The 25572-nt window shown below is 38.5% G+C and overlaps 1 protein-coding gene across 1 annotated transcript in view; it reads right to left on the bottom strand.

Annotated features, from left to right (window-relative positions):
- Positions 1-4619: 4619 nt before the first annotated feature.
- dip2ba (DIP2 acetate--CoA ligase B (putative)a) overlaps positions 4620-25572 on the bottom strand; it is a 68001-nt gene continuing 47048 nt past the window's right edge. Inside the window, exons 27-38 of the mRNA XM_088404426.1 lie at positions 25444-25565; positions 25240-25351; positions 22391-22500; positions 18572-18702; positions 18330-18498; positions 16377-16547; positions 15395-15456; positions 15266-15323; positions 15114-15188; positions 13927-14101; positions 11601-11724; positions 4620-9949 (exon numbers count right to left, since the gene is read on the bottom strand). Of these exons, the coding sequence (XP_088260552.1) occupies positions 9697-9949; positions 11601-11724; positions 13927-14101; positions 15114-15188; positions 15266-15323; positions 15395-15456; positions 16377-16547; positions 18330-18498; positions 18572-18702; positions 22391-22500; positions 25240-25351; positions 25444-25565 (1562 nt within the window). The 3' untranslated portion in view covers positions 4620-9696. The remainder of the gene's footprint in view (positions 9950-11600; positions 11725-13926; positions 14102-15113; positions 15189-15265; positions 15324-15394; positions 15457-16376; positions 16548-18329; positions 18499-18571; positions 18703-22390; positions 22501-25239; positions 25352-25443; positions 25566-25572) is intronic.

Genomic DNA, 25572 nt, shown 5'->3' with positions numbered 1-25572 from the left:
TGTCCTGCGCAAACGCGTATGTTAACAAAACTCAATACATGTGTAACAACACAAGCAATGAAATGGAAAAATGTATCGTCCAAAACCTTTTTATGAAGAAAAACTGCATTATTCAGAACATGTACGATATACTGTATGAACACAATACTGGAAACTGCTAAAAAAAAACATGGTCCAAATACTGTACTGTTTATAAAGCGAGGCCAGTACAGTACAGAACTGTACTTAACTACAGTATTGTATGCTATACTGTATTTTTAAAGTAGAGTCCATTTTAAGTTGTTATGTTGGCTTCATTTTTTGCATGATGAAAATGTTTGCTAATTACAAGTAACTGTACCGTTGATCATCGCTGATATCTGGTGATTCGTGTGCATACAGAAAGATTTTTGATGCCAACTCCATCACTCCATGCTGGAAGGTGGCTTTTGATTGGGGGTTGTACTGGGCACATTATCTTCTGTATTTTTCTTATGGACGCCATGATCTATGAAACGTAAATTAATAACATAAACAACTTTCATAATTACAGCCAAACTCATAACAATAAAGACTCTCTTACATGTTGTTGTTTTGGATCCGGTGATTGAAGATTGAAGAAGGAGGAGTAGACACGGTTATTGCGTAGTATCGAGCGGGAACTTACTGTTTTTGCGCTACAGTGGGCTTCCGGGTTCCGGGTACCGCAAGTTCCATTGCAAGGGATCAATCATTATGGAATTAAGTGTTACGAGATGTTTTGTATTAGTTTTTTTAAGATATATTTTACATTAAGAAATCGTTTGCTGACAAGAGCAGTCTGGAATGTGTTTCCATTGGATGCAGGTCACTCTTTCAAGTAAACAATGCGTGGCAGAACAAATTTGATTTCTTTCTCTCATTGGCGCACGGTGTTCTGTTCCTCAAAGCATGCAAAGAAACTGTTTAGGTTGTGTGTAAGTATGTGTATCTTTTGATTTTGGAGGGGGGGGGGAGACATTTTTAAAACTGTGTTTTTTTTTGGTGCAATTCTTCCCACTAACGTGATAAGGACACAAATGTCAGATGCGACAGCACACCAGTTAACTAGTGATTCAAGAAGAAGTGTTCAGCGGTTAGTTCACAGCACCCCAAAGGGGTATGTATGCGTTTTATATGAATATGTATTATGTTAGCTGTAGCTAATGTCAATTTTATGTGCACATAAATAAATAAGTACCCAATAAATAAGTTGACATACCCAAGCTGGCTTTAGAACAATGTCTTGAGGGCGGGTGCACTTTCAGTAAGACATATTCTTTCCTGGTTAGAAATAACAGAACCAAAAAAAATCATTTCATAAATTAAATCGGTAATGTGCCAAAGTTAAGATTTTGGGCTTTAGGCTTAAGGCTTGTTTTCTTGAAAAACACTCATCCTTCATGATTTTTTTTCTAGTTTGCCTTCCTTGAATTTAACCAATTAATGAGACAAGCAGTAGTGATGAGACCGGACTAATTACAGTTAAGTGCAGGTCTCACCGACCTTTTTGGAACTGAGAGCGACTTCATTTGGTACTGAGAGAGTTACAGCTTCCCTGGCCTACCTTTTTTTTCATGATGAGATGCGGAATACTGAGTTTTTTCGTTTCGGTTTCACGACAAAAACAACCGTCATGACCCTTGGGGCTTGGCTGTATTTGTGTTGTTTTGTCTCCATCTGCAGGCGTTTTTAGGTAATTGCACTTATTTTCTGTTACCATCAATGCCTCCATGCAACATATTACTACAATGCTGGTCTGCTGTTGGTCTGCGTCTCCTCATGGAAATGGTGGTCTGCTGTTGGCCGGGCTCACTCGTTTCAAAATGGCGGAACGATGAAGCTTTGTACGATTGTCAGTGGTTACAAAACTCTATTTATAGTGCATTTTACCGCTTAATTCAAACTTGAATGGGTTAGCCATGGGTCCCAAGATTTCTAGTGCTGTTAAAGAGAGAAGGAAGAAGAGGATTTATATGGAAAGGATGCTGGAGATAATCAAGGAATACGAAGCTAGTCTAGCCTAAGCTACTTTACTAGGAAATATGGGCATAACAAGCGCCACTCAAAGGTAAATAAATCATTTCTATATTTTTCATTTATGATGTTTTCTGACAGTATACATGTATAGTATCTATGCGTAGCACTTACTATTTTGGTACCAATTTATAATATGTATGTACAATTTTGATGTTTTTACCTGGGGTTCTAAATGCATTAGCTATTTAACATAGGTTTGGATTGCCCGCTATACGGTGAATTTGCCTTACGAGCCCAACCGCGGAACGGATTAATCTCGTCACACGCGGGCCAACTGTATTACTAAAACCAAGTGGAAAAAGTTATGACGATTCCAGCTGATTCAATGAAGACTGTACCGGTTAGAGGACCATGGAAAAGTAAGCCATTTCACTCGTTTATGAATTGCGGTCTTTTGGCATATATAAGCAATTATAAACTTGGTGAAACATGAATGCTGCTCAACTTAGGGTATTTATGGTCAAATGCAGAGGTGGGCAACTTACGGTTTTTTGCTGGTTCGACATTCGTCAGAGCCCCGCTCTCATCCATCATCATTGGTCCGTCATTTTTTTTCAAGCCAGATGAAATGGTAATTGTTGGTCCATCATTCCATCAGTGTATTTTTGCCCAATATTTTACCGCCACCACTAGAGGGTGACTTTTGACTTTTTTTTTCTGGTCAGTCAGTCATCAACCCAGGTCTAACTCTGTCTGCCCTCATTCTTTTTTGTTTTATTATTTACACTCAAAGTTAACACTATGTCTGTGGTTCTTTTGAAGTGTAACACAAACTCATAGCCAGCTAAGGGCTTTAACCCAATGCTTTAATACAACATTATGTTTAATAAAGGGACGAGAGGCCAATTAGCAATCATATCCACTGGATGGCATTATTATCTTTGTTTTCATGACTCTAAAATGATGGATCTCGTGGCATGTTGGTGAGGAGTGTGGGAAAGGTGGAACCAATGATTGCTGGGGCTGATAGGTTTGAGGCTCAAAAGATCATTTAATGAAAAAACTGAACAGGATAGGGAATGCGCAAAAATATAAAGTACAACAGAAACACTCAGAACAGACACAAACTTACAGGCAGGTGGGGGCAAAACGGGGAAAATAAGGACCAGGAGCAGAGTAACGGCAAGTCAGCTTGGGCGAGGCATCAGGGAGGTAACGCAGCAACAAGGACCGGACAGCGCGGAAAATAAACAATGAACTGACAAGAACCGAATGCAAACCAGGAACTTAAATAGACTACACACCTAAAGAGAAGACACAACACAGCTGGGGGAGAGACGAAAGGCAGGGGAAGCTGATTGGATGACAAGGAAGGCAGGTAAACAGGCAGGTGGACAAGATCAAACGAATGAGACACTGACAGCAAAAGGAGATGCAAGGGGAAACAAAACTTGAAACTAGAACTTAGGAACAATGAAAAATACCCAAAGAAAACAAACCCCAACCACACATGACAGTCAGTTCTCATTTATGCCCTACAACTATAGAAGACGGTTTCATTAACATGTGTCTAAATTTCTCACATACACTACAAGTGAAACAAAGTATTGGTGAGGTTGAATTCACTAAAAAATGTCTTTCATTTGGGAATTTTAAAAAACGTTTTTCTGGCAAAGAGCCAATCAGAGAAAAGATGCAAATTGGTGGTCTGCATTCATTGGTTACTTGTAACACATCCTAGAATGCTCTTATCAGCAAGAAATGAAACCAGGACTAAGATGAGGAGCAACTACAAATAAATCTCCAGTAAAGTCAACTTTGTTATAGCTGTACATTACACGTTGTGAATTGTACCAGCTCAGTTTGTATTTCTTCACTGTTTGGTGTGTCTAAAGTGTCTAGTACCACATTGACTCTAGACAGCTTGTACTATAAAGATGCAGCAATATACAAGATACAAAGCGGTTAATTCTCTTTTGCTTAAGTTTTGACATTGTTGCCAAAGTGCTGGTGTGTCTTATGCACGGTAACATAGAAAATACTGTACCAGAATTTGACCCCCAAATTGAGGGTGCGTTTTATATTACGTTGCAGGGAATTACACTACCGGTAATTAGATGTATAGTTACCTAAATGATTTTCCGGCCAGTTTGAACACTTGTTCTCATTAAAAAAAAAGGTCATAATGCAACCAAATAATTTAGGAGTGCTGTCAACAATGAACTTGGATACCAGTTGTACAAACAGAGGCTTCAGACAAGGCAACCTTTTTTAAATTATTTTTTAATTATTATTTCATAAGAACCACATCCAATGACAGCGTGAAAGCAATTTTTCTTTTCAAGACATTGTTTGAAGAAATCACACCATTGATCAAAAGCGCTGCTTGCAGCTCGTCGATGCATAGTGAGGAGGCGAGTCACTGTTGAGGTAAACGTTGTGGGCCCTTGGCTTTCTAATGACACCAAAGCACACACACGCTTATGTACATCAGCCTGTGCTAGGAATTACTTTTGACATATGGAATTAACATCAGTGAAGACAATCCTTTGTAAAACACAGCGATGAACAGCAACTTAATGAGCAACCTGATGAGGCGGACATTTTCAAATCCCCAAAAGAATAGCACCAAAAATGCCCGGTTAAATTATAAAACTTTATTAAAAACTTGTAAGAGATACAACAAAATAGTCACAAAGTGGCTCAAAAGCTTCACTTATCCACGAGTGCTTCTCACGTGCATTTTGCATACATGTCACTCAATGCAGTGTGATGTTGCTCACACTGGGGGCCTGTAAGAAACTGTAAAGTAAATTCAAGAGTTGGACGCAAATGCTTAAATTTACAGTGGAGGCGACGCATAAAATGAAAACAAGTCATTAACTCTTTCCTTGCCAATGACAAGAATTCTCAACATGTAAAATATTACAGTGACTACATTTTTTGTTCTTTTCTGCTGAATAGAGTGATGACAGCCGTGGCCAGTGCTCTTAATTTTAGGCTTATAGAGCACTGTACTTATCAAGTGTGACCATTTGATGGGAGAGTAGCTCTCGTCATCAGTGGGTTTCTGATAACGCCTGGCACTGAAAGAGTTAAAACATTTCAACTTTGCTGATTTAAAACAGACAAACAAACACATAAAAGCCAATCACTCAAACACACGCACACACACAGACACACCGGTACCGGGGAAAAGTGCATGGTGTTCCTGCCAGAATCGATTTTTTATTTTTTTTTTGGCCAATGAAAGCAGAAAAATGCTGTCAAGTATGAACGATCCGTTCAAGTCGCATTGACTATTTGCATGTCCACAAGAATAACACCAGTGATTACAGTATTTGACCTAAAACACAGAAAACACAGACATCCTTACCACCCCCACCCCCCCGACTTTATGTGTCTACAACTAGCACTCTTCTATTCCTACCTTGTTTTCAGTGTGAGACATTCAATAAGAGTTGGTCAACGTGACACCGGCATGAAAAGAGAACTGCAGTGTACACAGCATGGTTTCAATAAGGCAAAAAGTTGTGTCCTCATTCACAGATATTCTAAATACATGAATCCCAGCGGGTCACAATGGAGCATTTTTTTCTTTTCTTTTTTTTTTGTGAAAAGGCATGACCCTGTCTTCACTCAAGGACAATCTATTTGTCCAGCATGCCAGCGCAGTTGGGAAGACCTTTTACACAATGTTAAAACAACTCTGAGCAAAACCTGTTTGCAAAGTCCAGAGGTGGGCAATTTTCCTTTCTCAATTTACAGTGGTACCTCAACTTACGAACGCCTCTTGTTATGAAAAATTCAGCTTACGAAACGCCTTGGCGGAAAAATATTGTCTCGAGTCACGGGAGAAAATTCCAAGATACGAAAGGCGACATTGTTGGCATGTAGTATGAGACACAAGAAACCAGCGCTCACACTAACAAGACTGTAATGTAATACGTTATCACAACCCGTGATGTCTAGTACAGTATTTGTTAGTTAGCGGTACATTTGAACAATATATTAATATGCCGGCTTGCCCACAAACAACTGATGCTTACTGTGGTCTTCCACATTTCATCCACACTTCCCACTGACAATTTACACCCGTAGAACTAACAAAAATAAAACTGACTATAGCTACGGCTAACATTGCACATGTTCACATAAAAACACATACGGAACATACCACTTTGGGCTGTCGCATCGGACGTTAGCATTGTTAGCATGTTGTTAGCACTTTAGCAATGACATCGCACAGGAAACACGTCGCATGACCCCAAACTAAACTTGAGAAAACGTACACGCTCAAAGTAATCCAAAAATAAATATTATTGAAACGTAAAATAAAAAAGGAACCAATTAAATCCCCTAAAAAAACTGTCAGTCTCTCTGCACTCATCCCTAACACACCAGCACCATCTCCAGGCAAACAAGTGAACTGCAAACCTATTGTCAACTGCTACAATTAATATGATTAATTTAAAGGGTTTAGGCGCGTTTTTTTTTTTATCCTTCTTTACATTATATATTTTGATTATTATGCACTAATGTCATTCAAATATGTATTTGTTATCATTTTTATGAAGTTTTATCATTTAGTAATATTCATTTACACGGTTAAGGGGCATTTTGGGGGGCTTGGAAAGGATTCGGCTATTTACATGTAAAAAGCAGCTCTACTTATGAAAGATTCACGTTACAAAATTACTCCAGGCCAGAATCAATTTTGGAAGTAGAAGTACCACTGTATAATCACTTGACCAAACATTATAGGTGACTGACTGCCCACCTCTGGCAAAGACCATGTCATGCGCTCTCAGCTATTCTCATTTGGTGACAAAAAGGATTTAATGTTGACACTTGAATTTGCTTTACTTTGACATGGTTTCCATGAAAACTTCTAGCAGGTCTTTGTACTACGTTTTTAGTGCACTGAGGATGAAAAGTAGATGAAGATGAAAAGTATTTCGTGTTTCCCCCCTCCCTAAAATCAGTCATCTGTGATGCATATTAAAGTTAATCCATGCAGTTATGTTTTCCCCCGTTAGCGCAACTTGACTGACTTTAATAAATGGTCTGAAACGTACATTTCTCGTGTTGGTCGTCATTGTATTTTCATCGAAGGGATATGTCAAGGCTATTTTAACTGAAATCCAAATGTGCTCAGTTTGACTTTAACAAGCCATCAACTTGAGAAGTCCTGCTCTCGAGGGCACCAGGTCAAGTACATGCCACTAAAGTTCACATATACAGTACACAGATGTAAAAAATGTTTTCCTTGCTCTAGGTTTTTTTTTTAAACAATGTACATCCACAACACACCTCTAAAGTGTGAAAATGAACAACCAAGAAAATCTTATACTCTTTTATTAGTTGCCTATTTCCCCAAATGTGTCTGCGAGCAAGCCCTTTTGAACACAGCCAGGTTGTGACAAATCGGTGCAGCTAACTTGCATAATATTACCTCTCTGCCCATGACTGGGTAGCTAGGCTGTCTGAAGAGCCATCATTTTTAAGCGACTGGAGTTCAGCCGCTGCGCTAGACCGAAGCGTTATCATGTCAAATCAAAAAGTGAGAAGAGTTGCAGTTTGTTAGCCATGTTAGCTTATGCCAGTGCTTCTCAAATAGTGGGGTGTGCCCCCCTCGGGGGGGGTGATGCCAGGGGGTCGCTGATGTGCAATGTTAATGTTAATCATGTTAAGCGCAATTGCAATAAAATAAGAATATTTTTCTTTTTGGCAGTGAAATAAGATTATTATTTTTTTAATTATTATTATTCCAGGAACGTTGATGCCCTTTTTCTGTTTTAGATTTAGCTGTAACCCAAATAAAATATCATTTACAGTTGTTGAAAGATGATTGATACTGCTTTTTTCTTTTGTTAATGTTAAAAAGGATACCGATTTAGGCATACTTATACAATTATTAGAGGTAATAATCTTTATTGTCAGCACGTCGAGTGGTGGTGGTGTAGGGGTTTCTGTTTCCTACGGGGGGCTTGGCCAAATATAATTGAGAAGGACTGGCATATGTTAAAAATGCCAGGGGGGGGGGGGGTTCATTTGCTAATGTGTCTACTGCATATCCACAAATCCACTAAATCAGGGGTGTCAAACCCATTTCTATCCAGGCCCACATTGCAGTTATAGTTTCTGTCAGAGGGCTAGAATAAATTTGAAGTTTGTTTGTCACACTATTTAAAAACTAGGTAATTGTGTGACACACACTTAAAATTTATTCCAGCCGTCTGACGGAAACTAAAACTACAATGTGGCCCACAATAAAAATGAGTTTGCGCTACATTACTAAAACTCAAAGGGACACTGTGTAAAATTTCATTAAAAAGGAATGAATTAAATGATTATAAATTTTAAAAACTTAACGACCAAATGTATGTTTTAAATATAATCGTAGGTCTAGTTATCATTAAATGATATTACAAGGGGGGTGGCACTCCTCTGGAGGCTGCCATGTCTGTTATACCTATAGACAATGGTAAATGCAGCACCTACTGCTGTCCGTAATGAGTTGGACAACAGCCGAAAACAGTCGAAATCTTACACGTTGTCCCTTTAAGTAAAGGTGGAAGGACAGTGGCAGATTCGGACTTTCATGGTCTATACATCTCAGTCAAAACGTTGTGTGAACACGAATGATGGCTCTATCCCTCAACGACAACGCGGACTAATAGCTATAATGGCAAACACAACTGTTGTAAAATATTTAAACCGTCATCTTTGCTGAATAGGCGCAGCAGGAGGGACCGTCTGCAAATTGCAAGATGCGGGAGTGTGTGACTATTACGTCAACAAACAAAGATCTCCCCGTGACAACTTCTATTTTGGATATAAAAGCTTTTGATTCATTTTGGGGAAGTTTTATTCCTATCCATCATTAATAACCTACAATTTGCAGATGGTCCCTGCTCATTTCAGCTCCTGCTGCGCATAAAGGTCAATATCTATTCAACAAAGATGACCGTTAAATATTTTACAAATGCTGTTTTTGTTATTGTAGCTATTATATAGCAAGCGGACTAATAGCTTCCCACAGTGGGTGTGGACGCGGCCTTAACGTGCAGCAGGCCGTCAAACTAAAGGCTGTCTGTGCAAGATTTGTGCAGAAAAACCCCAAATTTGTGCTGTCAATGAAAACCCTGCTCAATTATTAATTCAATATTGTGTCTGCCATTGGCACCGCTCAGTAGAAGGATTTTTTTTTTTTTTTTTTTTGCCATGATGGGACAAAAAGCGAAGCTAAATGACCATTAGGCAATTTGTCCTCATCTTAACTCTCCTGACTGTCAAGTGCATTTTCACTTTTTGCAAGTTGTGCATCCAACAGGGCTCCCCCTTCTGACGGCAACTGGTAATACTGAAGTTGAGGTTTGCCCCTGAGACAGCAGCAACTTTGAAAAGAAAAGCGGTAAAGGTTTTGAGGAAGTCCAGACAGGAAGTGGACACCGTGGTGCGAAGCCTTAAAGTGCAAGGGGGGGAATAAAACTCCACCTCTTCTCTGTAGTTCTGGTCGGTGTGCCTCCCTGCTACTGTGAAGTGAGCGTCCATTATGAGTGTGTCATGGGCACAACAGCAAAAAAAAAAAAAAAGTTTACATGAATTGTTTACCTGGAATGCAATGAATGACTGGATAGAAGAAGGTGAGGAAGTAAAATAAAAAATAAAAAAGGAAGCCCACTTTGATTGCTCGTAACGTTCTCCTCCCTCACGTCACATGTTGTAAGCCACGTAGATGGGGTCGAGCTGGTCGGCCAGGAAGGAGTCACGGAGGTGCATCCTCTGCTTCTCCCCTCGGGAGTTGATGGGGATCACGCCTGGGTCCACAATGACCACGACGCCCACGATGAGGTGGTGCTCTTCAAGAACCACGTTGGTGACCAGGGGAACCAGATCCAAAGCCTCCTGCTCGGAGCCGCTCAGCTCAGCAACCACCACCAATAGGTTGGTCCATGTGAACACGGCGCTGGGGAGAACGCAAATGCACACATCCGCTTATGCCCGCAGTTTATGGAAGAATAAGCATCTAAAGGAAGAATTATATGTTTGTTTAAAGGAATAAATACCGTAATTCCTCAAATACAACATGCACTTTTTCCCCAAAAAATGATGGCCAAAAGTATGGGTGCGTCCTATAAACAGTAAATTTAAAATGACATTTTGTGTTGTTCGACACCATTCGAGGAAGCTTGATCTGTCGGCCACATAAGCTGCGCATTTTTATATCGGCCTTATTCTTCCTTACAATATTTACCGTAACGAGACGAGCTACAGGGCGGACGTCAGGTAGCTGTTTGCAACAAGTGCAGCTAACAGCCGCTCGTGTTACGCCATTAAAAAAAATGAAAAAAAGAAGCAAGCAGACTGAACCAACATCCAAGTCCATCGTGTAAAAGTTATGATGTCTCCATCTGATTCAATGATTGGTGGCAAGGTAAACAGCCGAATGGTCCGGTTAGAGAACACAGAAAGGTATTCCATTTGACTCATTTATTAATTGCGATCTTTTAATATATACAGACAATCATAAACTTTATGTATTTACTCATGGTAAAATGAACTTGCGTCGCCTGCTTCGAGCACGTTACACTGGCGCTGCAATGTGAGAAATCTGAAATACACTTGATTATTTTTCATTATTGAAATATGTTCTAGATGAATACTTAAAGTCAACCACATCATGAAGACATATTGATTGAATTATTTGGTTAAATAAATAAATATGTTAATCAAAAGAGAATAAATATTTATCATTTAGGTTCTTCAAAGTATCAGATAAAAGCTTTGCCTAAAAGAGGCACATACAGTATTTGAGTGATTTGTAAGTCCTGAAAATTTGACGTGTTGTGATGGTTTACTTGTTATATTCACTGTTCTGCCTTTTATCAGAACTAAATACAAAATATTTCTTTAAAATGATCTGTTCAATCCAAATTTTATGTATCAGAGGGATTAGTAATAATTTGAAATCGTGGTATCGAATAGCTCTCATTTTTACACACACAATTTTTACACATCCCAATATTGGCTGCCACGATTAATTAAGATGATCCACGGTGATACTAACATTTGAAAAGCTGACACTACATGTAAAATCAAGTAGTTTGTCATCCTACCACCAGGGGGCAATGTTTTCCAGATGTTTGCATGACAAAACCTTCTGCTGTTCTTACCCAAATATATATTTTTTACCAGTGTAAAATGGCCTTGAGTTCCTCACCTGATTCCTAATATATACCGTGCTAGCTGTCAATTGAGACCCATCTTGAAAAATCCGATGCTTGGTTCTAAGTAGGCCTATTTTTTTTTTCATCGGTTTGAACTCAGCAAGAACGTTACAGTATCTGTGTTGCCCTGTGTGTTTTTGCCATAATTATTATTTACTTTATTCATTTTAGTTCATTATTATTATTTGTAAATATCAAGCCTTGAAGCCTTGTTTATATACTCCTTGTTTAAAAAAAAAGTGCAATAAATAGACATGTTTGACCAAACATGATGAATAATTGTGATTTCAATATTGACCAAAATAATCTTGATTATTATTCTGGCCATAATCGTGCAGCCCTCAACTGTAGATGTAAATGTACACATGCCGTGCATGTGCGTCAGCTCACCTTTCTGCGATGCTGCGATGGGCTCGAGACACAGAGGTCTCAATGTCGATGGGGTGGTAACGTAAGCCCCTTAGTTCCAGTGTCTCATCCAGAGAGCCCACTACAAATAAGGCATCGTGGCGATCTGTGACAGGAGAGCAAAAAGTCATTTAAACTTTCACGCACACACCTATTTATAAAGACCATCTTACCTCCACCAGTGCTGAGAGTAGTGCATTATTACAAAAGTAATGTAATAACTGTAATGCATTACTTTTTGCTGTAACGCGGTAGTGCAGGGGTGTCAAACTATTTTTTTTCCGGGCCCACATAGTAATTATAGTTTCTGCTGGAGGGCCATTGTAACTCTTAAGTCAAATAAATTTGATACATGATCATCACACATTTAGAAATCACAGACAGCTAAAACCTGTTTAAAAAGGGCTATTGTAAAAGATGTAACATATGTAAGAGTTGATGATAAAACTCGCAAATGTGCTCTTACAGCCAGAAACGAAATAAAAATTAGCATTTGTGTGTCATGCATTATACACAAAAAATAGCAATATTTTAATCTGAACGAATGAGATTACAATGAATTTTTAACCTGAAAGTGGTGTTTTTCTCCCCCAAATTCCCCCAAAACACAGCAAAATCAGAGGAGAAAAATGTTTACTTCCTGTTATTGGTATCTACTACAGCAGAGATGAGTGCGGCCGCAGCAGACACGTTGAATATGGACAATACGTACAGAAGATGGACATTCCCCCATTACTTTCAGTTCGTCATAGATAAGACAAGAACAATATAATAGTTAGGTGCACTTTGTGCACGACACATAAAGAGCTGTCCACTTCGCCAAATAGCACCAGTAATTTGACAAACCATTCAGAGCGGAGTCATAATAACGTGAAGTTAGTGAAAAGAAAACATGCGGAGGATTGAAAGTGGGGATTAAACAAGACAGGCAAAATGATTGTTATTGTCTCGCTCAGGTATGCCACTTCAACTTCAAGAAGTTAAGAGAATATATGAAGATATGCTGCCGCTTTCCACAGTGGATTTGCCAGCATCTGGAAACCTTGTCAGCGAGATCCCTGTCGCAACTAGCAATAATGACAATGTAAACAAACGCTAATTTTCACTCTACAATTGCTTTAGTCAATAAATAGTCAATGTGTATTAAGATGAAACATACAAAAACGTATGTGAAACACAATTAAGATGATGTAGGCTAGCTGCTAACAGTAGGCCCACCTACACCATCTATTTTTCAAATGTCTGTCCCTAACCTAGATGACTGAACTTGAATTTTAATATGAACATTGAAATTGTGGAATGCACTGTTTCTGGCTAAAAAATAAACAATGTGTCACTATGATGTGAAGCTAAAAAGATTGAGATTAATATACAAAAAAAGATTTTGTATCTTGCCATGCCCTTAAAGGTTTACAATGCAATACAGATTAAATGATTTGTACTTTAAGGTTTAAGACAGTGCTTCTCAATTATATGCCCCCCCCCCACACACACACACACGCACACCGACAATAAATCTGATTTGAATCTGTAAAAATTGTTTAAGTATACCTGAACTTGTATCCTTTTTAACAAAAAAAAAGCAATATACCGTCTTTTTCCTCATGATTTGAGCCCTGCGGCTTATAGTCCAGTGAGTCTTATCTGATGTTTATTTATTTTTTTGCTAGACATTAGCAAGCAAATGTATGCATCTGTTTTAAACATATATTATTAAAAAAACATATTTCTAAATTGAATAAGACAATGAATAAAATTTTGGATACATTTCTGACGTGTAAATATTATATAGTACTATATAAGTATTATATAGTACTCAGTGTATATGATTTTCTTTGCGTATTTATGATTGTATATATGAATTATGTGCAATGTCTTCACTAAAACAATCTATCAAACAAAAGGAGATTAAAAAAAATTATATTGAAGTATTACTTTCGATTTTGAACTGCTGTTTAACTAACAGGATTCTGTTAGTGTTGAAAATATCCCATTTTCTATAAACATGTTGGGACTAAAAATGCAGGCAAGTTCAGTTTGTGAAAGAGAGGATGTTGCTGTTGCAGACAATTACAAAAAAAAATTAAAAACAACAAAAAAGTTATAAACCTCCATGTACCATTTTTTTGCGTAAATATCTCATGTTATTACCTAAAGCTTATAGTCCAACGCGGCTTATCCGTGACAAAAATCATTTTTTTACTCATTTTTTGCTGGTGTGGCTTATATACAGGTGCGGCTTATAGTCGGTAAAATAGGGTAAATCAACTTTCAACAACTGCTTGAGAATAACTTGCCCGACACTGACCTCCACTCGCATCCAGGAGCTCGGTTCTTTTAATGAAGCCCAGGTAGCCTGTTCTGGCCCATAGCGTGTTGGGATCCCCAAAGCTGAGTCTGGTGTTGAAGTGGTCCGCTTGCAGGCTCTCCTCGCCGTAGATGGTGTAGTAGCCACTCGCACTGTGGGGACTATTCACCCAGATCTACGCAAAAGTATATGCATGCACAAATTGAACTTAGTCCAGACTCACAAAGTCAGGCAGAAATGACACCACAACACAGAAAAAGGGCACACACAGGTACCAGGGCGCGTGCTCCCTGTTCACCGAGTTGCCAATGACGAGTTGGCATTGTAAATGCCGAGGGAACACTCCCCAAACGCCTTAGCAGTAAAGCAAAAATGTTCATCGGCGAATAATGCCAGAAATCCCACAATTCTCAATGAGATTGGGTTGTGTTTTAACATAACCTCCAGACACGATCACTTCTGTAGAGATTTTTCTTCATATTATAAAAATTACTCAGCATATAAAAGAAACAAAACGAAATAAAAACAAAACTTAAAATTCCCATTTGAATCAAACGTAACATGAGATTCTATCGCTCATTAATATAGCTGCTTGGATATTATTGCGCTTCTCGGGAATACACACAAGAGCTTACTAAGGAATGACTTGCGGAACACTGTGCGGAAGCCCAAGATATGACGACTACGGCGGAAACAAAGGAAATACTTTATTCGTATCAAAGTTTTCTATTTCTACTGTTTGCCCTCCTCCTCTGCCGCCTCATTTTCTTTGGAATATGGCCTGACTCGAAAGGTCATATATTGTAACAGTTAATGTGGTGCTTTCGAAGCACTTGCAATGATTTACATGTAAACATGATTCATAATACGACAAAAATCATGATATGAAAGCCAATCCGGAGCGGATTGATTTAAAAAATGTATATAATGAAAATAAGGCGTATCAAAGCCAATACGTGATATATTGGAAACTGAATGTCGTATTGCAATACGCGTATTGCGCCACTTCGTATCACAATATATCAATATTATCGCCCAGACCTACTGTTTAGCCATAATAGCTAAGATATTTCGTGACCCATCTTCATTTTGGGCTTCCTCCTGTCAAACAGTACAACTGGACGGACTCAACTAGACATCAGAAAGTCCCGCTGAGCCAATTAAAAGTTGTGATCCTTTCTATTTACCTCGCCAAGATGGGAGTCTCCCAACGGTCCTCGCGTCTCTGGATTGACGATGATGACTCGCACGCCTGGCAGAATCTTCAAGCAGGACAGATTCGGCATTTACCTGCTGGGTCACTCATGGAGCCAATGCATCCAAAAAAATCATCACTCACATTGCCCGACTCCATAAGCGGAAGACTCTGTGGCGCTCCCCGCTCCACCAGTCTCACCCTTAGTGACACAGACACGTTTTCACAAGGCGGTCACTCCAAAATCATCACAAGACTCGTGCCGAGAGTTACCTGTCATGACGTAATGACTTCATGTCAACGTAGACTGTGGAGGGGTCGGGTCCAGCTGTGCCCTGCAACACAGCCGAGATATGACCATCGCAAAGGAAACAGACACTAAGTCCACAAACCTTTAAGATAGGGGACCTCAAACTTTTGAGCATGTTGACAAATTTGTAAAAAAATGTATTTAACTGGTTGAATTGGTTGTTTTATTGAAGAGTCATTCATACTTTCGCATTTTGATATGAAGTAAAATGAAATTAACAAAAATGTGTATTTTTTTGATTGACATGTTCTGTTCTGTTCTTCCTAGACACTCTTCCTTCAATTATTTTTGTCAGTAGTACAGCTCTCACTCATTTCTATTGTAAAACTAAAGAAAAGAATATACATCGAAAAGGTCAGGTAAGTCCCAAAAATTATATATCATACGAAATGTACACAAATTGTGCAGATTTCAATACAAATCTTTAATTGGATGCAAACGAGTATGATTATCGATGCAAAACATTTGCATATGCTAACATTTACCAAAGGGAAATAGCATGCACAAACAAAAACGCCAACAAGCTAAACACTATAGCTGGAGCTAGCATGTTATATACAGGCACAACAAATCACTAATTTTGGGCATATCAGCATAAATGACAAAATTCTAACAAAGAATACACAACTTACACACACTCGTGGGCCAGATCTCGCAAACGCGTACGCACTGACAGCAACAACTCAACACCGTCCTTCCCAACCACCAAAATGCAAGAGCAGCCAGAGACAGCGCTAAATAACAAAGACTAAGCCAAACAAGGCACAAATCTGTAATTGTAAAAAGGTCAACGAAATCAGTTCCAAAACACGCAAATACTTTTGCGGACACCCCCCCCCCCCCCCCCCCCCCACACACACACACACACACACACACACACACACACACACACTTTTGAGAACCACTGCTTTAAGAAACGAATGAGTTGAATGTCAGAGTTCCTACCTGCATACAGATGGCCAGGTTGACCCTGGAGCCAAAAGCGGTACTGACGGCTCGCGACGACAGACCGACATCCTTGAAGAGCTTGGAGAAGGACTGTGTTAGGGCAAGTCGGGGGCGCTCCTCAGCTATAACCACACAGCTGCGCACACACGACAGATTTATTCCACGCGCCTGCAAACACACACACGAGACTCGTCTTTGACAGCAAGATGTTATTTCTGAACTAACATGGATAAGATACGCTCAGCACATTTATCGCAACATTCAGTTTTTGTTGATTATGGTGGAACCAATGTTGTACAAAACCTGAGATCATATTAAGTTACATAACAGACTTATAGACAAGACTTATAGACTCCCATAAGTTTGATTTTTTTCAGGAAAAAACAAACAAACAAAAAAAAGGAATCAATAGTGAAAGGGTTAAAGGGGCCCTAACATGAAATGTCAATGTTTTGGAGCTTTTAAACATGCTTCAATGTTGACCATGCCTAAATGTCTCACACTATACACCGCCAACGTGTTATTTTCCTTCATTGATGCTTTCTAAGCATTTCTTTCTGCCTCAGGAACGCTTAAAATACCATGATATAGATCCTAACTGTACTACTACTACAAATAATAATAATAGTAACAAAAGTAATAATAATAATAATAAATGCAATCATTTCCCAAATACAAGACGCAATTTCTTTTACCCAAAAATGAAGGGCAAAAGTATGGGTGTGTCCAATAGAGCAGTGGTTCTCAAATGTACTGCTGGGGGTAATTGAAGTAACTTCGGAGGGTACTCAAGATTTTTACATAAAACAAACAAATATGCAAAAATCCTTTAAAAAATGTGTTGAATTAATTGTATAAGTACATGAATTTCATTTTATGTGCAGTAATTTTCTTCTTCAATTTTATCAATTTTATTCTTGTAAAAACTCAGACTCTCTGCCATATTAGAATGCTTTGACCCAACTTGTCATGTTGCTACGGCATTATTTTCAATTAAAGAAGGCAGCAGATTGAACGGAGATCCAAGTCCATTTTTGTTCACACACAAGAATTTTACTAAAATCGAGAGGATCATGTAAGAGTTATAATGTCTCCATCTTCCATTAAGAATGCACTTATTAGAAAACACGCATAGGTATTCCATTTAAGTGGTTTATTAATGGTGGTCTTTTGGCATTTACGTACACAATCATAAACTTGGTGGAACACGGAAAATGTGCAACTTTATGCTAAACCGAACTCGAGCTGCGTCACAAGGGAAAGGAAAAACAACTGCTTCTAGCGCATTGAACGTTACACTGGCGCAGCGTTCACTGACTGCTTACAATGTAAGAAATCTGAAACATAATTAACACGCAACAAATATGTATATAACTCAAGATAATATGAAGAATTCACAGGTGAGATTCATCCTGCTTTGCTATACTTTTTACATCGTCACCAAACTGTAGGTGCACCCTATACACTGTAACATAGAAAATATCAGAATTTGACTCGAAAAATATGTGTGCGTCCTATCCACAGATGCATCCTATATTTGGGGAATTGCGGTAATATTAATTCCTATCCATGCAAATGCAACTTTGTTATGTACGTTTATTTTTATTATTATTTTTTTTCCCCCTAAAGACTAACAATACTGGTTTAGCTGATCAATTGGTGAACAGTGGCAGTAACTACTGCATTATTATATTTTTCTAATGTTTTGAAAACTAAAGCATTGTCATTGTAGCTACTGGTTAAAAATAGTCCTGGGTAACTCATAATTAAGTTCCCAAACAGTAAAAGGGTCTTGAAATTAAAGAACGGGTAGGTTCATGTGATTTATCTGAAAAGAAATCTGTTAGTGAGTTTTTTTTTTTTTTTTTTTAAAGAATGGGAACCGGGATCGTCCAAATTCAAACAATGCCAAACCCTAATGGAGATATTTTAAGCGTTTTGCACTCCGACCTTCAGCAGCTCCGTTTGTGTCCCGAGACCTTTGGTGCAGAGCTCCATGACAGAGTAGGAGCAGAATGTGTCTCGGATCTTGTACTGACTGAGTGTGCTCAGCCACAGAGGAAGCGAGCTCTCCAGCTCCAGGGGAGGGATGAGGATTGATTGGTGACCTGAGTAAACACTGCACACCACAAACACAGTCACTTTTGCAACAATGACATTGCATGTTATCATTTATGCACCTTCTCCTTTACCTGGACAGGCACCACAGGACAAAGCCAAGGCCACAGTATGGGTCCAAGCAGATTGCTATTTGGCGTGAGGAGTAGAGTTCACATTGCAGCTTGATGGAACGACATAGAGTGCTAACGGCAGCATGTGACATCTGATTAAAAGAACACAACAACAACAAAAAAGCTTTAAATGCTGTAGCTTCAACAACAATCGCTAGTTAGCTTGTAGCTGACCAAACATGATGACAATCAGAGTTTATACTTGAAATTCTAGATTATTACAAAAAAAACAAATCTAGGTAAGAGAATTACAACGCTGCAGCAGCGCTGTTCTCTCTTCCTTTTCTCCTAGCAGTGTGTATGGGTTTCATGAGGGAGACGGGCATTCCTCTTTTGGTCTACCTAAAAAGCGTTGTGAATTTTATTAGGGAGACAAGCCCTCCTACAAGACACGTGATTTGGCTCCCAGCGCAACCATCGACCAATGAGGGCAGGAGTTGGGGCGGAGTAGGTTACAACGCCTGCCCTTATTGGTTGATGGTCACGCCAGGAGCCAATCACAAGTCTTGTAGGAATGCCATTTTGCAGAAATGAGGACGTTTGGGGTTAAACAATATTATAACGTTTTATACATAAATATACACATAATATGACACCAGCAAAACGCAATCTGGTCCTCAGCTATAACCAGCCCTTGGATGAGCCCCAACAACATGCTGGCCCTGCTGAGCGACTGGCTCAGTTCACGGAGCAGTTTGCCTTGTGACCAATGTTCAGCTGTTCCAATTTCGCCTGTTTTGTTTTTGTTTTGGTGCTGCTTTCACCAGCAAGACCAGCATGAAAACAACAAAACAAAGCTGGTCTTTGCTACACTGTATTCTGTTTTTTGTTTGTTTGATGTTGTTAAATGAAAACGCTAGACACGGATGATGAGTTAATGCTTGTATAGGTGGAAATTAAGCCTCAATGTGTGCAATAGCTTATATGCTTTTGTTTTCAAAAGCATATTGTCTAAGGCTGCATTCAAGATTCAAGAGTTTTATTGTCATATGCATCATATGCACTTCCTAGAGGAACCTTCAATTCCACACAATAGAGCAATAACAGAGTAGACAATAGTAAGGCAATAGAAACAGTAATAGGGCAATATGGTCAATGATAATGAGGAACTACATAGACTTCACTATTAGTTAACGGGACATCTCTTACAGACATTGCGCAAAGGTTTCCTGTAGGGGGCTGACACAAAGGGAGAGTGGAAGCCAGCCCAGAGGCAGACTGTGAGCAGCTTTCACTGGGACAACTCAAACAAACGCTGTGTTCTCATGCCAAATTTCAGTGGAAACGGGACGAAATCATCAAGTTAAGATAGCATGTTTTGATTTTAGGTCTCAGGCTGCTTTGGTTTTGAAAATATTTACATTTTAAGTTTTTGAAAATAGGCCCCTACAGCTCAGCCCTGGGGCCCGTTTCCCATCAACTAATAGTGAAGTAATGGGCACTAATATAAGAGTAAGATTCACATTCTGAACATATTATGGAGTAGACGGAGTGGAAGATACTATATACATGAGGATGACTGTAAAATATTATTAAGGTGCAAAATATTATGTAGTTACCAGCATTCCTGCAATGTGTAGTGTGTAGGAGTTGTAAGGTGCATGTGTGCATGGGGTAAAGTGACTCGTGATAGGACAGCCTTACAATTGAGACAGCAACAACTAAAACATTATATAAAGCATGAAAATTTCTCTCAGTGGACATGAATTCCAGTTGTAGTCTAGTCCCAACCAACAGCATGGGCTTCCATACAATTCAATCAACATGATGACTTGCTGCAATTTTTGATTAAATGCCTATTTTTTAAAATGCCGATTTTTGTTATATTACTTCAGTTTTTTACTGGTATAATTTAAGTGCAGAGCAACAGTAGAATTAGACATTGGGTTGATTTAGATCAGGGGTAGGCAACCCAAAATGTTGAAAGAGCCATATTGGCCAAAAAAAAAAAAAAAAAAAAAAAAAAAAAAAACAGAAAACAAATTTCCCTGGAGCTGCAAAAAATCAATATTAAAAGTCTTATATAAGCCTTATAATGAAGGCAACACATGTTGCATGTATCTATAGTACCTCTATTAGCCTATTATTAACTAAAAATACATAATGAACCTTCATGATTAAATGTTTATTTTTACTGCAGTGCATCCTGTTGATAATGATGCACCACGTGACTGCTTTGTTGTTCGATGCCACCTCAAGTTTAACTTCGTTTCAATAGTAACGAATTGTTTCATTGCTTTGATAAATTAAATAAATGAAATAAAGAAATCAGATTTTTGATGTTTTTTGTTAAGAATTTGAAAAAACAACAAAATGGAACGTGCATAACATGCCCCTTATCTGGGCAACACAGTGCAATAAAACGCAGCTTGCAATTACAGTATAAAAATAAAACATCAGCCTTTTGAAAACGTAAAGTACATAAAATCAAACCAATACAGTTCAGGTTTGATGCCTGTGCAAATGCCAAAGAGTCAGTGCAAGGGGAAAACGAAAACGCATCCTCTTTTGACATGTAACCAACGCAGCTATCCTCGGACCTGAGCAACAAAACACAGCAATAGCCCTAAGTGTCATTCCAAATATCCAATCCAATCCATCTTTATTTGTTAAGCACTTTAAAACAACCACAGCTGACCAAAGTGCTGTACAAAACAATAAGATCATAGTAAAAACAGACACAATAGCTCATGGACATAAAACGCTAAATCTGATAAGACAAATGAGTAAGGGTCAAACATAGAATAAAATGAAGGATAAAAAGAATGAAATAGCGAATAAAATGATAGGGAGAAAAGAATAAAGGAATTACATAAAAGTAAAAAGATATATATATATATATATATATATATATATATATATATATATATATATATATATATATATATATATATAAAAAACAATAAAAAATATATATATACTGACAAAAATCAGATATCACTCTATAAAAACAGGCAGTTTGTTACTAAATATGTGCCTATGACAGGATTGTGTTCTTACCCATTTAATGTGACTTCTGTTTTCGGATGTCACTGGTCAGCTTCTCAACATCGGGCATGTAAAATGTAACTTTAATCTTGACACAGGACTGCAAGCTAAGTAATGCAATCGCACATTTTCTCTTGCGTCCAACTGGCTACTTGGCTGCAAATGTAGCATGCCTTCCCTGAAAATGCTCTTTTTGTTATTTGACAACTCCTCACTACAGAGCAAACATTCAGGCAATTGTTCCGCATTGGCAACAAACGCAAATGATTCGGTCCGAGAAACGTTGAATCCTCTGTTCTCCTCAGTTATTTTTCTCTTTTTCCCTTTGGCCCATGGCTCATGGCCGCCGGTTTGTTTACAACGGCCACTTGCCTAGCATCCGGCCCTGCTAATAGAAAGGCGTGTCGCAGGCTATGGCGTAATTCTTTGTTGACAGAAATGTTGAAATGTAATATTTATTCTACACATTTTTACAGCATTGGAAAACGTTAATAATGTTTCTGCCGTGTTTTTCCTCCTACAGAAACCATATTAAAACAAAAAAAAATATTTTTCTCCCCCATCTTTTTCCAAGTTCAAACATTTTTGAAAAAGCTCCAGGGAGCCACTAGGACAGCGCTAAAGAGCCGCATGCGGCTCGAGAGCCGCAGGTTGCCGACCCCCGATTTAGATGGTAAGCAGAAAAATGGAAAAAAGTCAATAATGAAAATATACTGTATATGTAGTATTGTCGCAATTAGTTAGCTGAACGATATTATAAAGAAGGGATTTTAATTCAAGGTGTGCAAATACCTTTACTCCAGTTAACATGCCTGTGGTAGACACACTGAAATCCAGGTAAGCCAACATCTCGGCTGTTGGGGGTTTATAAATCTGTGGCGGTCGCTTCCTGGGTAGATCGTCTAAAGGGAGAGCAAAAGAACTAAACATCTAAACATGTCCAGGTATTTTCAAATGCAGTGCAAACTTGATTTAATGTACACATTAAACCCAAAGACCAGAAAATAGTGTCCACTCCTCTCAAAACGCACTCCTATACGGTGCCTTCAAAAGCGACTTTGTTCCAGAATTGGACGTCATTTGCCACAGAGCTAGTAAATGCCATTGTGGCATTATCAATAAACAGATAATTGGATACATTTCAAAAGTTTTAAAACAGTTTCAAGATTTGAAAAAATATTTATTAAGTGTTTTTAGGCCACAAAAAATTACTTTCATGTAAGCAGATCATGAGCTCAAATCGTTGCAGAGTCCTACTAATTAGTCTCCGAAATCAAGATTCTTATGAAAATAAATGTTTTTATTTTATCTTGTTTATCATGTCTTTTTGTTTTGTTTTCGGGTTAGGGTTAGAAAAAATAAACGTATGGCATGTATGACTTGTTTATGAGTATGATAATTCATTAAATTCATTATAAAAATTCACTCTTCCATAATTAGGTTACAGGCCCTGGGATTTTTAAATAACAATAATATGAACATATAAAATAGTAAACACACACACACACACACATATACACAGTGGGCCCCCGATGTACGAAATCCCTCTTTTACGAACTTTTCATCTTACGAACGTGGACCGCGGCGTTGTTTGTCCCCCTCTTACGCACAAACCTTTCGACTTACGAACAATCCAACATGTCGGTCAATGTGTGCGCACTATTTTATTCGCTTTTCTGCGTCATCAAAATCAACTGTTCTCACATGTCACGGTACCGCCGATATGTTATTGCTCTTAAAATGTCACATTCACTGTCTCAGTCACGGTGTCAGTCACAGAGATGCCAATATGCTATTGGTCGATTAAGTTCACAGTCCCGGTCCAGGTCATGGAGATGCGGATATGCTATTGGCCGGCGTCAAGTCAATCACAGAAATGCCAATATGCTATTGGCCGAACGCCTTCATCTAGCTTGATGGCACAGCTGGTCGGTGTGTTGTGAAGACTTTGCAAACTTTATCTGTTAGACATGGCTTCTAAAATTGCTAGTGGCCTTAAAGGAAGAAGTAAGAGGATGATGACAATAGAAATGAAGCAGGAGATAAAAAAAAAAAAAATACGAAGGAGGCGCACGCATAGTTAACCTTGCCCGTGAGTATGGCCGTAACCGCTCGGCAATCTTCTAAGGGCAAGACTTTCCTTGCCGGGGGACGGACCTCGGTGGACAACAAAATGGAGAGGCTTCTTCTATTATGGATTAAAAAGAAGGAAATCGCCGGTGATATGTTCTAGCTTGAGAAAAGTTCTCGTTTAAGAAAATAAATAAATGAATTCTGCGGGTTGGTCTCTGCTCCCCTCCGCCTCCACCCAGCTCAAGTCACGTCGCCCCAAAGGTAAATGTCATTTTTCCTTTGTATATTTATGTTATTTAATTTAACTGTACAGAAGATTATGGTACTAATTTTTAATATGTGTATAAAGTCGTGATGTTTCTACCTAAGGTTTTTGCACGCGTTGCACGCATTCACTAATTAACATAGGTTTGGATTGCCCGTCATACGAGCAGTTCGAGTTACGAGCGTAGCCGCTGAACGGATTAAGTTCACGGGGGCCCACTGTTTGTTTATATATATATATATATATATATATATATATATATATATATATATATTTCTGTTTTACACCTGCTGTGAATGTGTGCTGATTTGAGTTTCCCTCTTCATTTTTAGTTTCACTCTGCTGATGTTGATGCCAAGATGTGCATTCAAAGCTACAAACTACTGTGAGGACGTCTTTGTGTCAAATGTTACACTTATTAAGGAATAGACTCTATTCAAATAAATGAGCTAATCAAGAAAAAATATTCTTACAGATCATAAAGCAAATGTTTGGTAAGCAACACAACACAAAACTTCAGCATGTCCACAAAATAAACTTAAAGAGGATAAAATACAAAACAACGTATGTAAACTTGAAATTAATTCACAAACACATATTACTCACATAATTGTAAATGAATAAAAATGCTGTAATACTGTAATAAATGTTACAAACAATTGTGACTGATAATGCTGCCAATATGCTTAGACATTAACCACCTGGTACACGTTTTCCCCATGCTATTAATTTAGAATTTAATATTCATTTGGGCAACAGTTTTTCACATATTTTGGTGCTATGAAATGACAATGTATCTTGTTCTTTTTTTGTTTCATCTTATTTTATACTATAAAAGAACTATATATTTTATAGTTATCTTAAAAAAACAGCGTCACGCTATTTTTGTGGTAAAACGCATGTTCCTTACAAACACACACACACACACACACACACACACACACACATTGTATATATATATACACACATTATATATATATATATATATATATATATATATATATATATATATATATATATATATATATATATATATATATATATATATTATACACACACACACACACACACACACACACACACACAACAGCACTGGCTTGTTGTGTATGGAAAAGTTGCTAGTAGTCACTAGAATGTGTAGATGTGCGTGTAATGAACCGCTGGGATGTCATTTGATCTTATTGCTACCATTCCTACTCCCACTGACAATTTTTCCAAAGCACAGGGATGCATTGTCCCAATGGGATTGAAAGAGTTAAAAGATGGCTAGTTGTACTACAAACACAAAATCAAAATGGACCACCTGTGTCGATGATGGTGGGCCACGTTTTGACATTGACGCTGGTGGCAGCTTCCCGGGACCTGAGGATCCTCATGAGAGGCTGAGTGGTAAGGATGCAGGCTGCTTTGCTCACCTGAAACACACAGCAAGTAATTACACACACGCACAGATTCATAACCAAACAATAATCACTTATCACTCAAATATGTTAACGGTAGCACATACGTCAATAATCATGCGGACAGTGGGAAGAGTGGCAGCTAGATTCTGTGGGTGGGGTGGCCTCACAGTCACAGGGATAACACCGGCATAGAGGCAGCCATAAAAGGCAGCTATCAGGTCAATGCCTGCAAA

This window comes from Hippichthys cyanospilos, chromosome 2 (genome assembly GCF_059441005.1).
Source record: "Hippichthys cyanospilos isolate Australia breed blue-spotted pipefish chromosome 2, RoL_Hcya_1.0, whole genome shotgun sequence".
NCBI lineage: Eukaryota > Metazoa > Chordata > Actinopteri > Syngnathiformes > Syngnathidae > Hippichthys > Hippichthys cyanospilos.
This window is presented reverse-complemented; position numbering and strand designations above follow the sequence as displayed.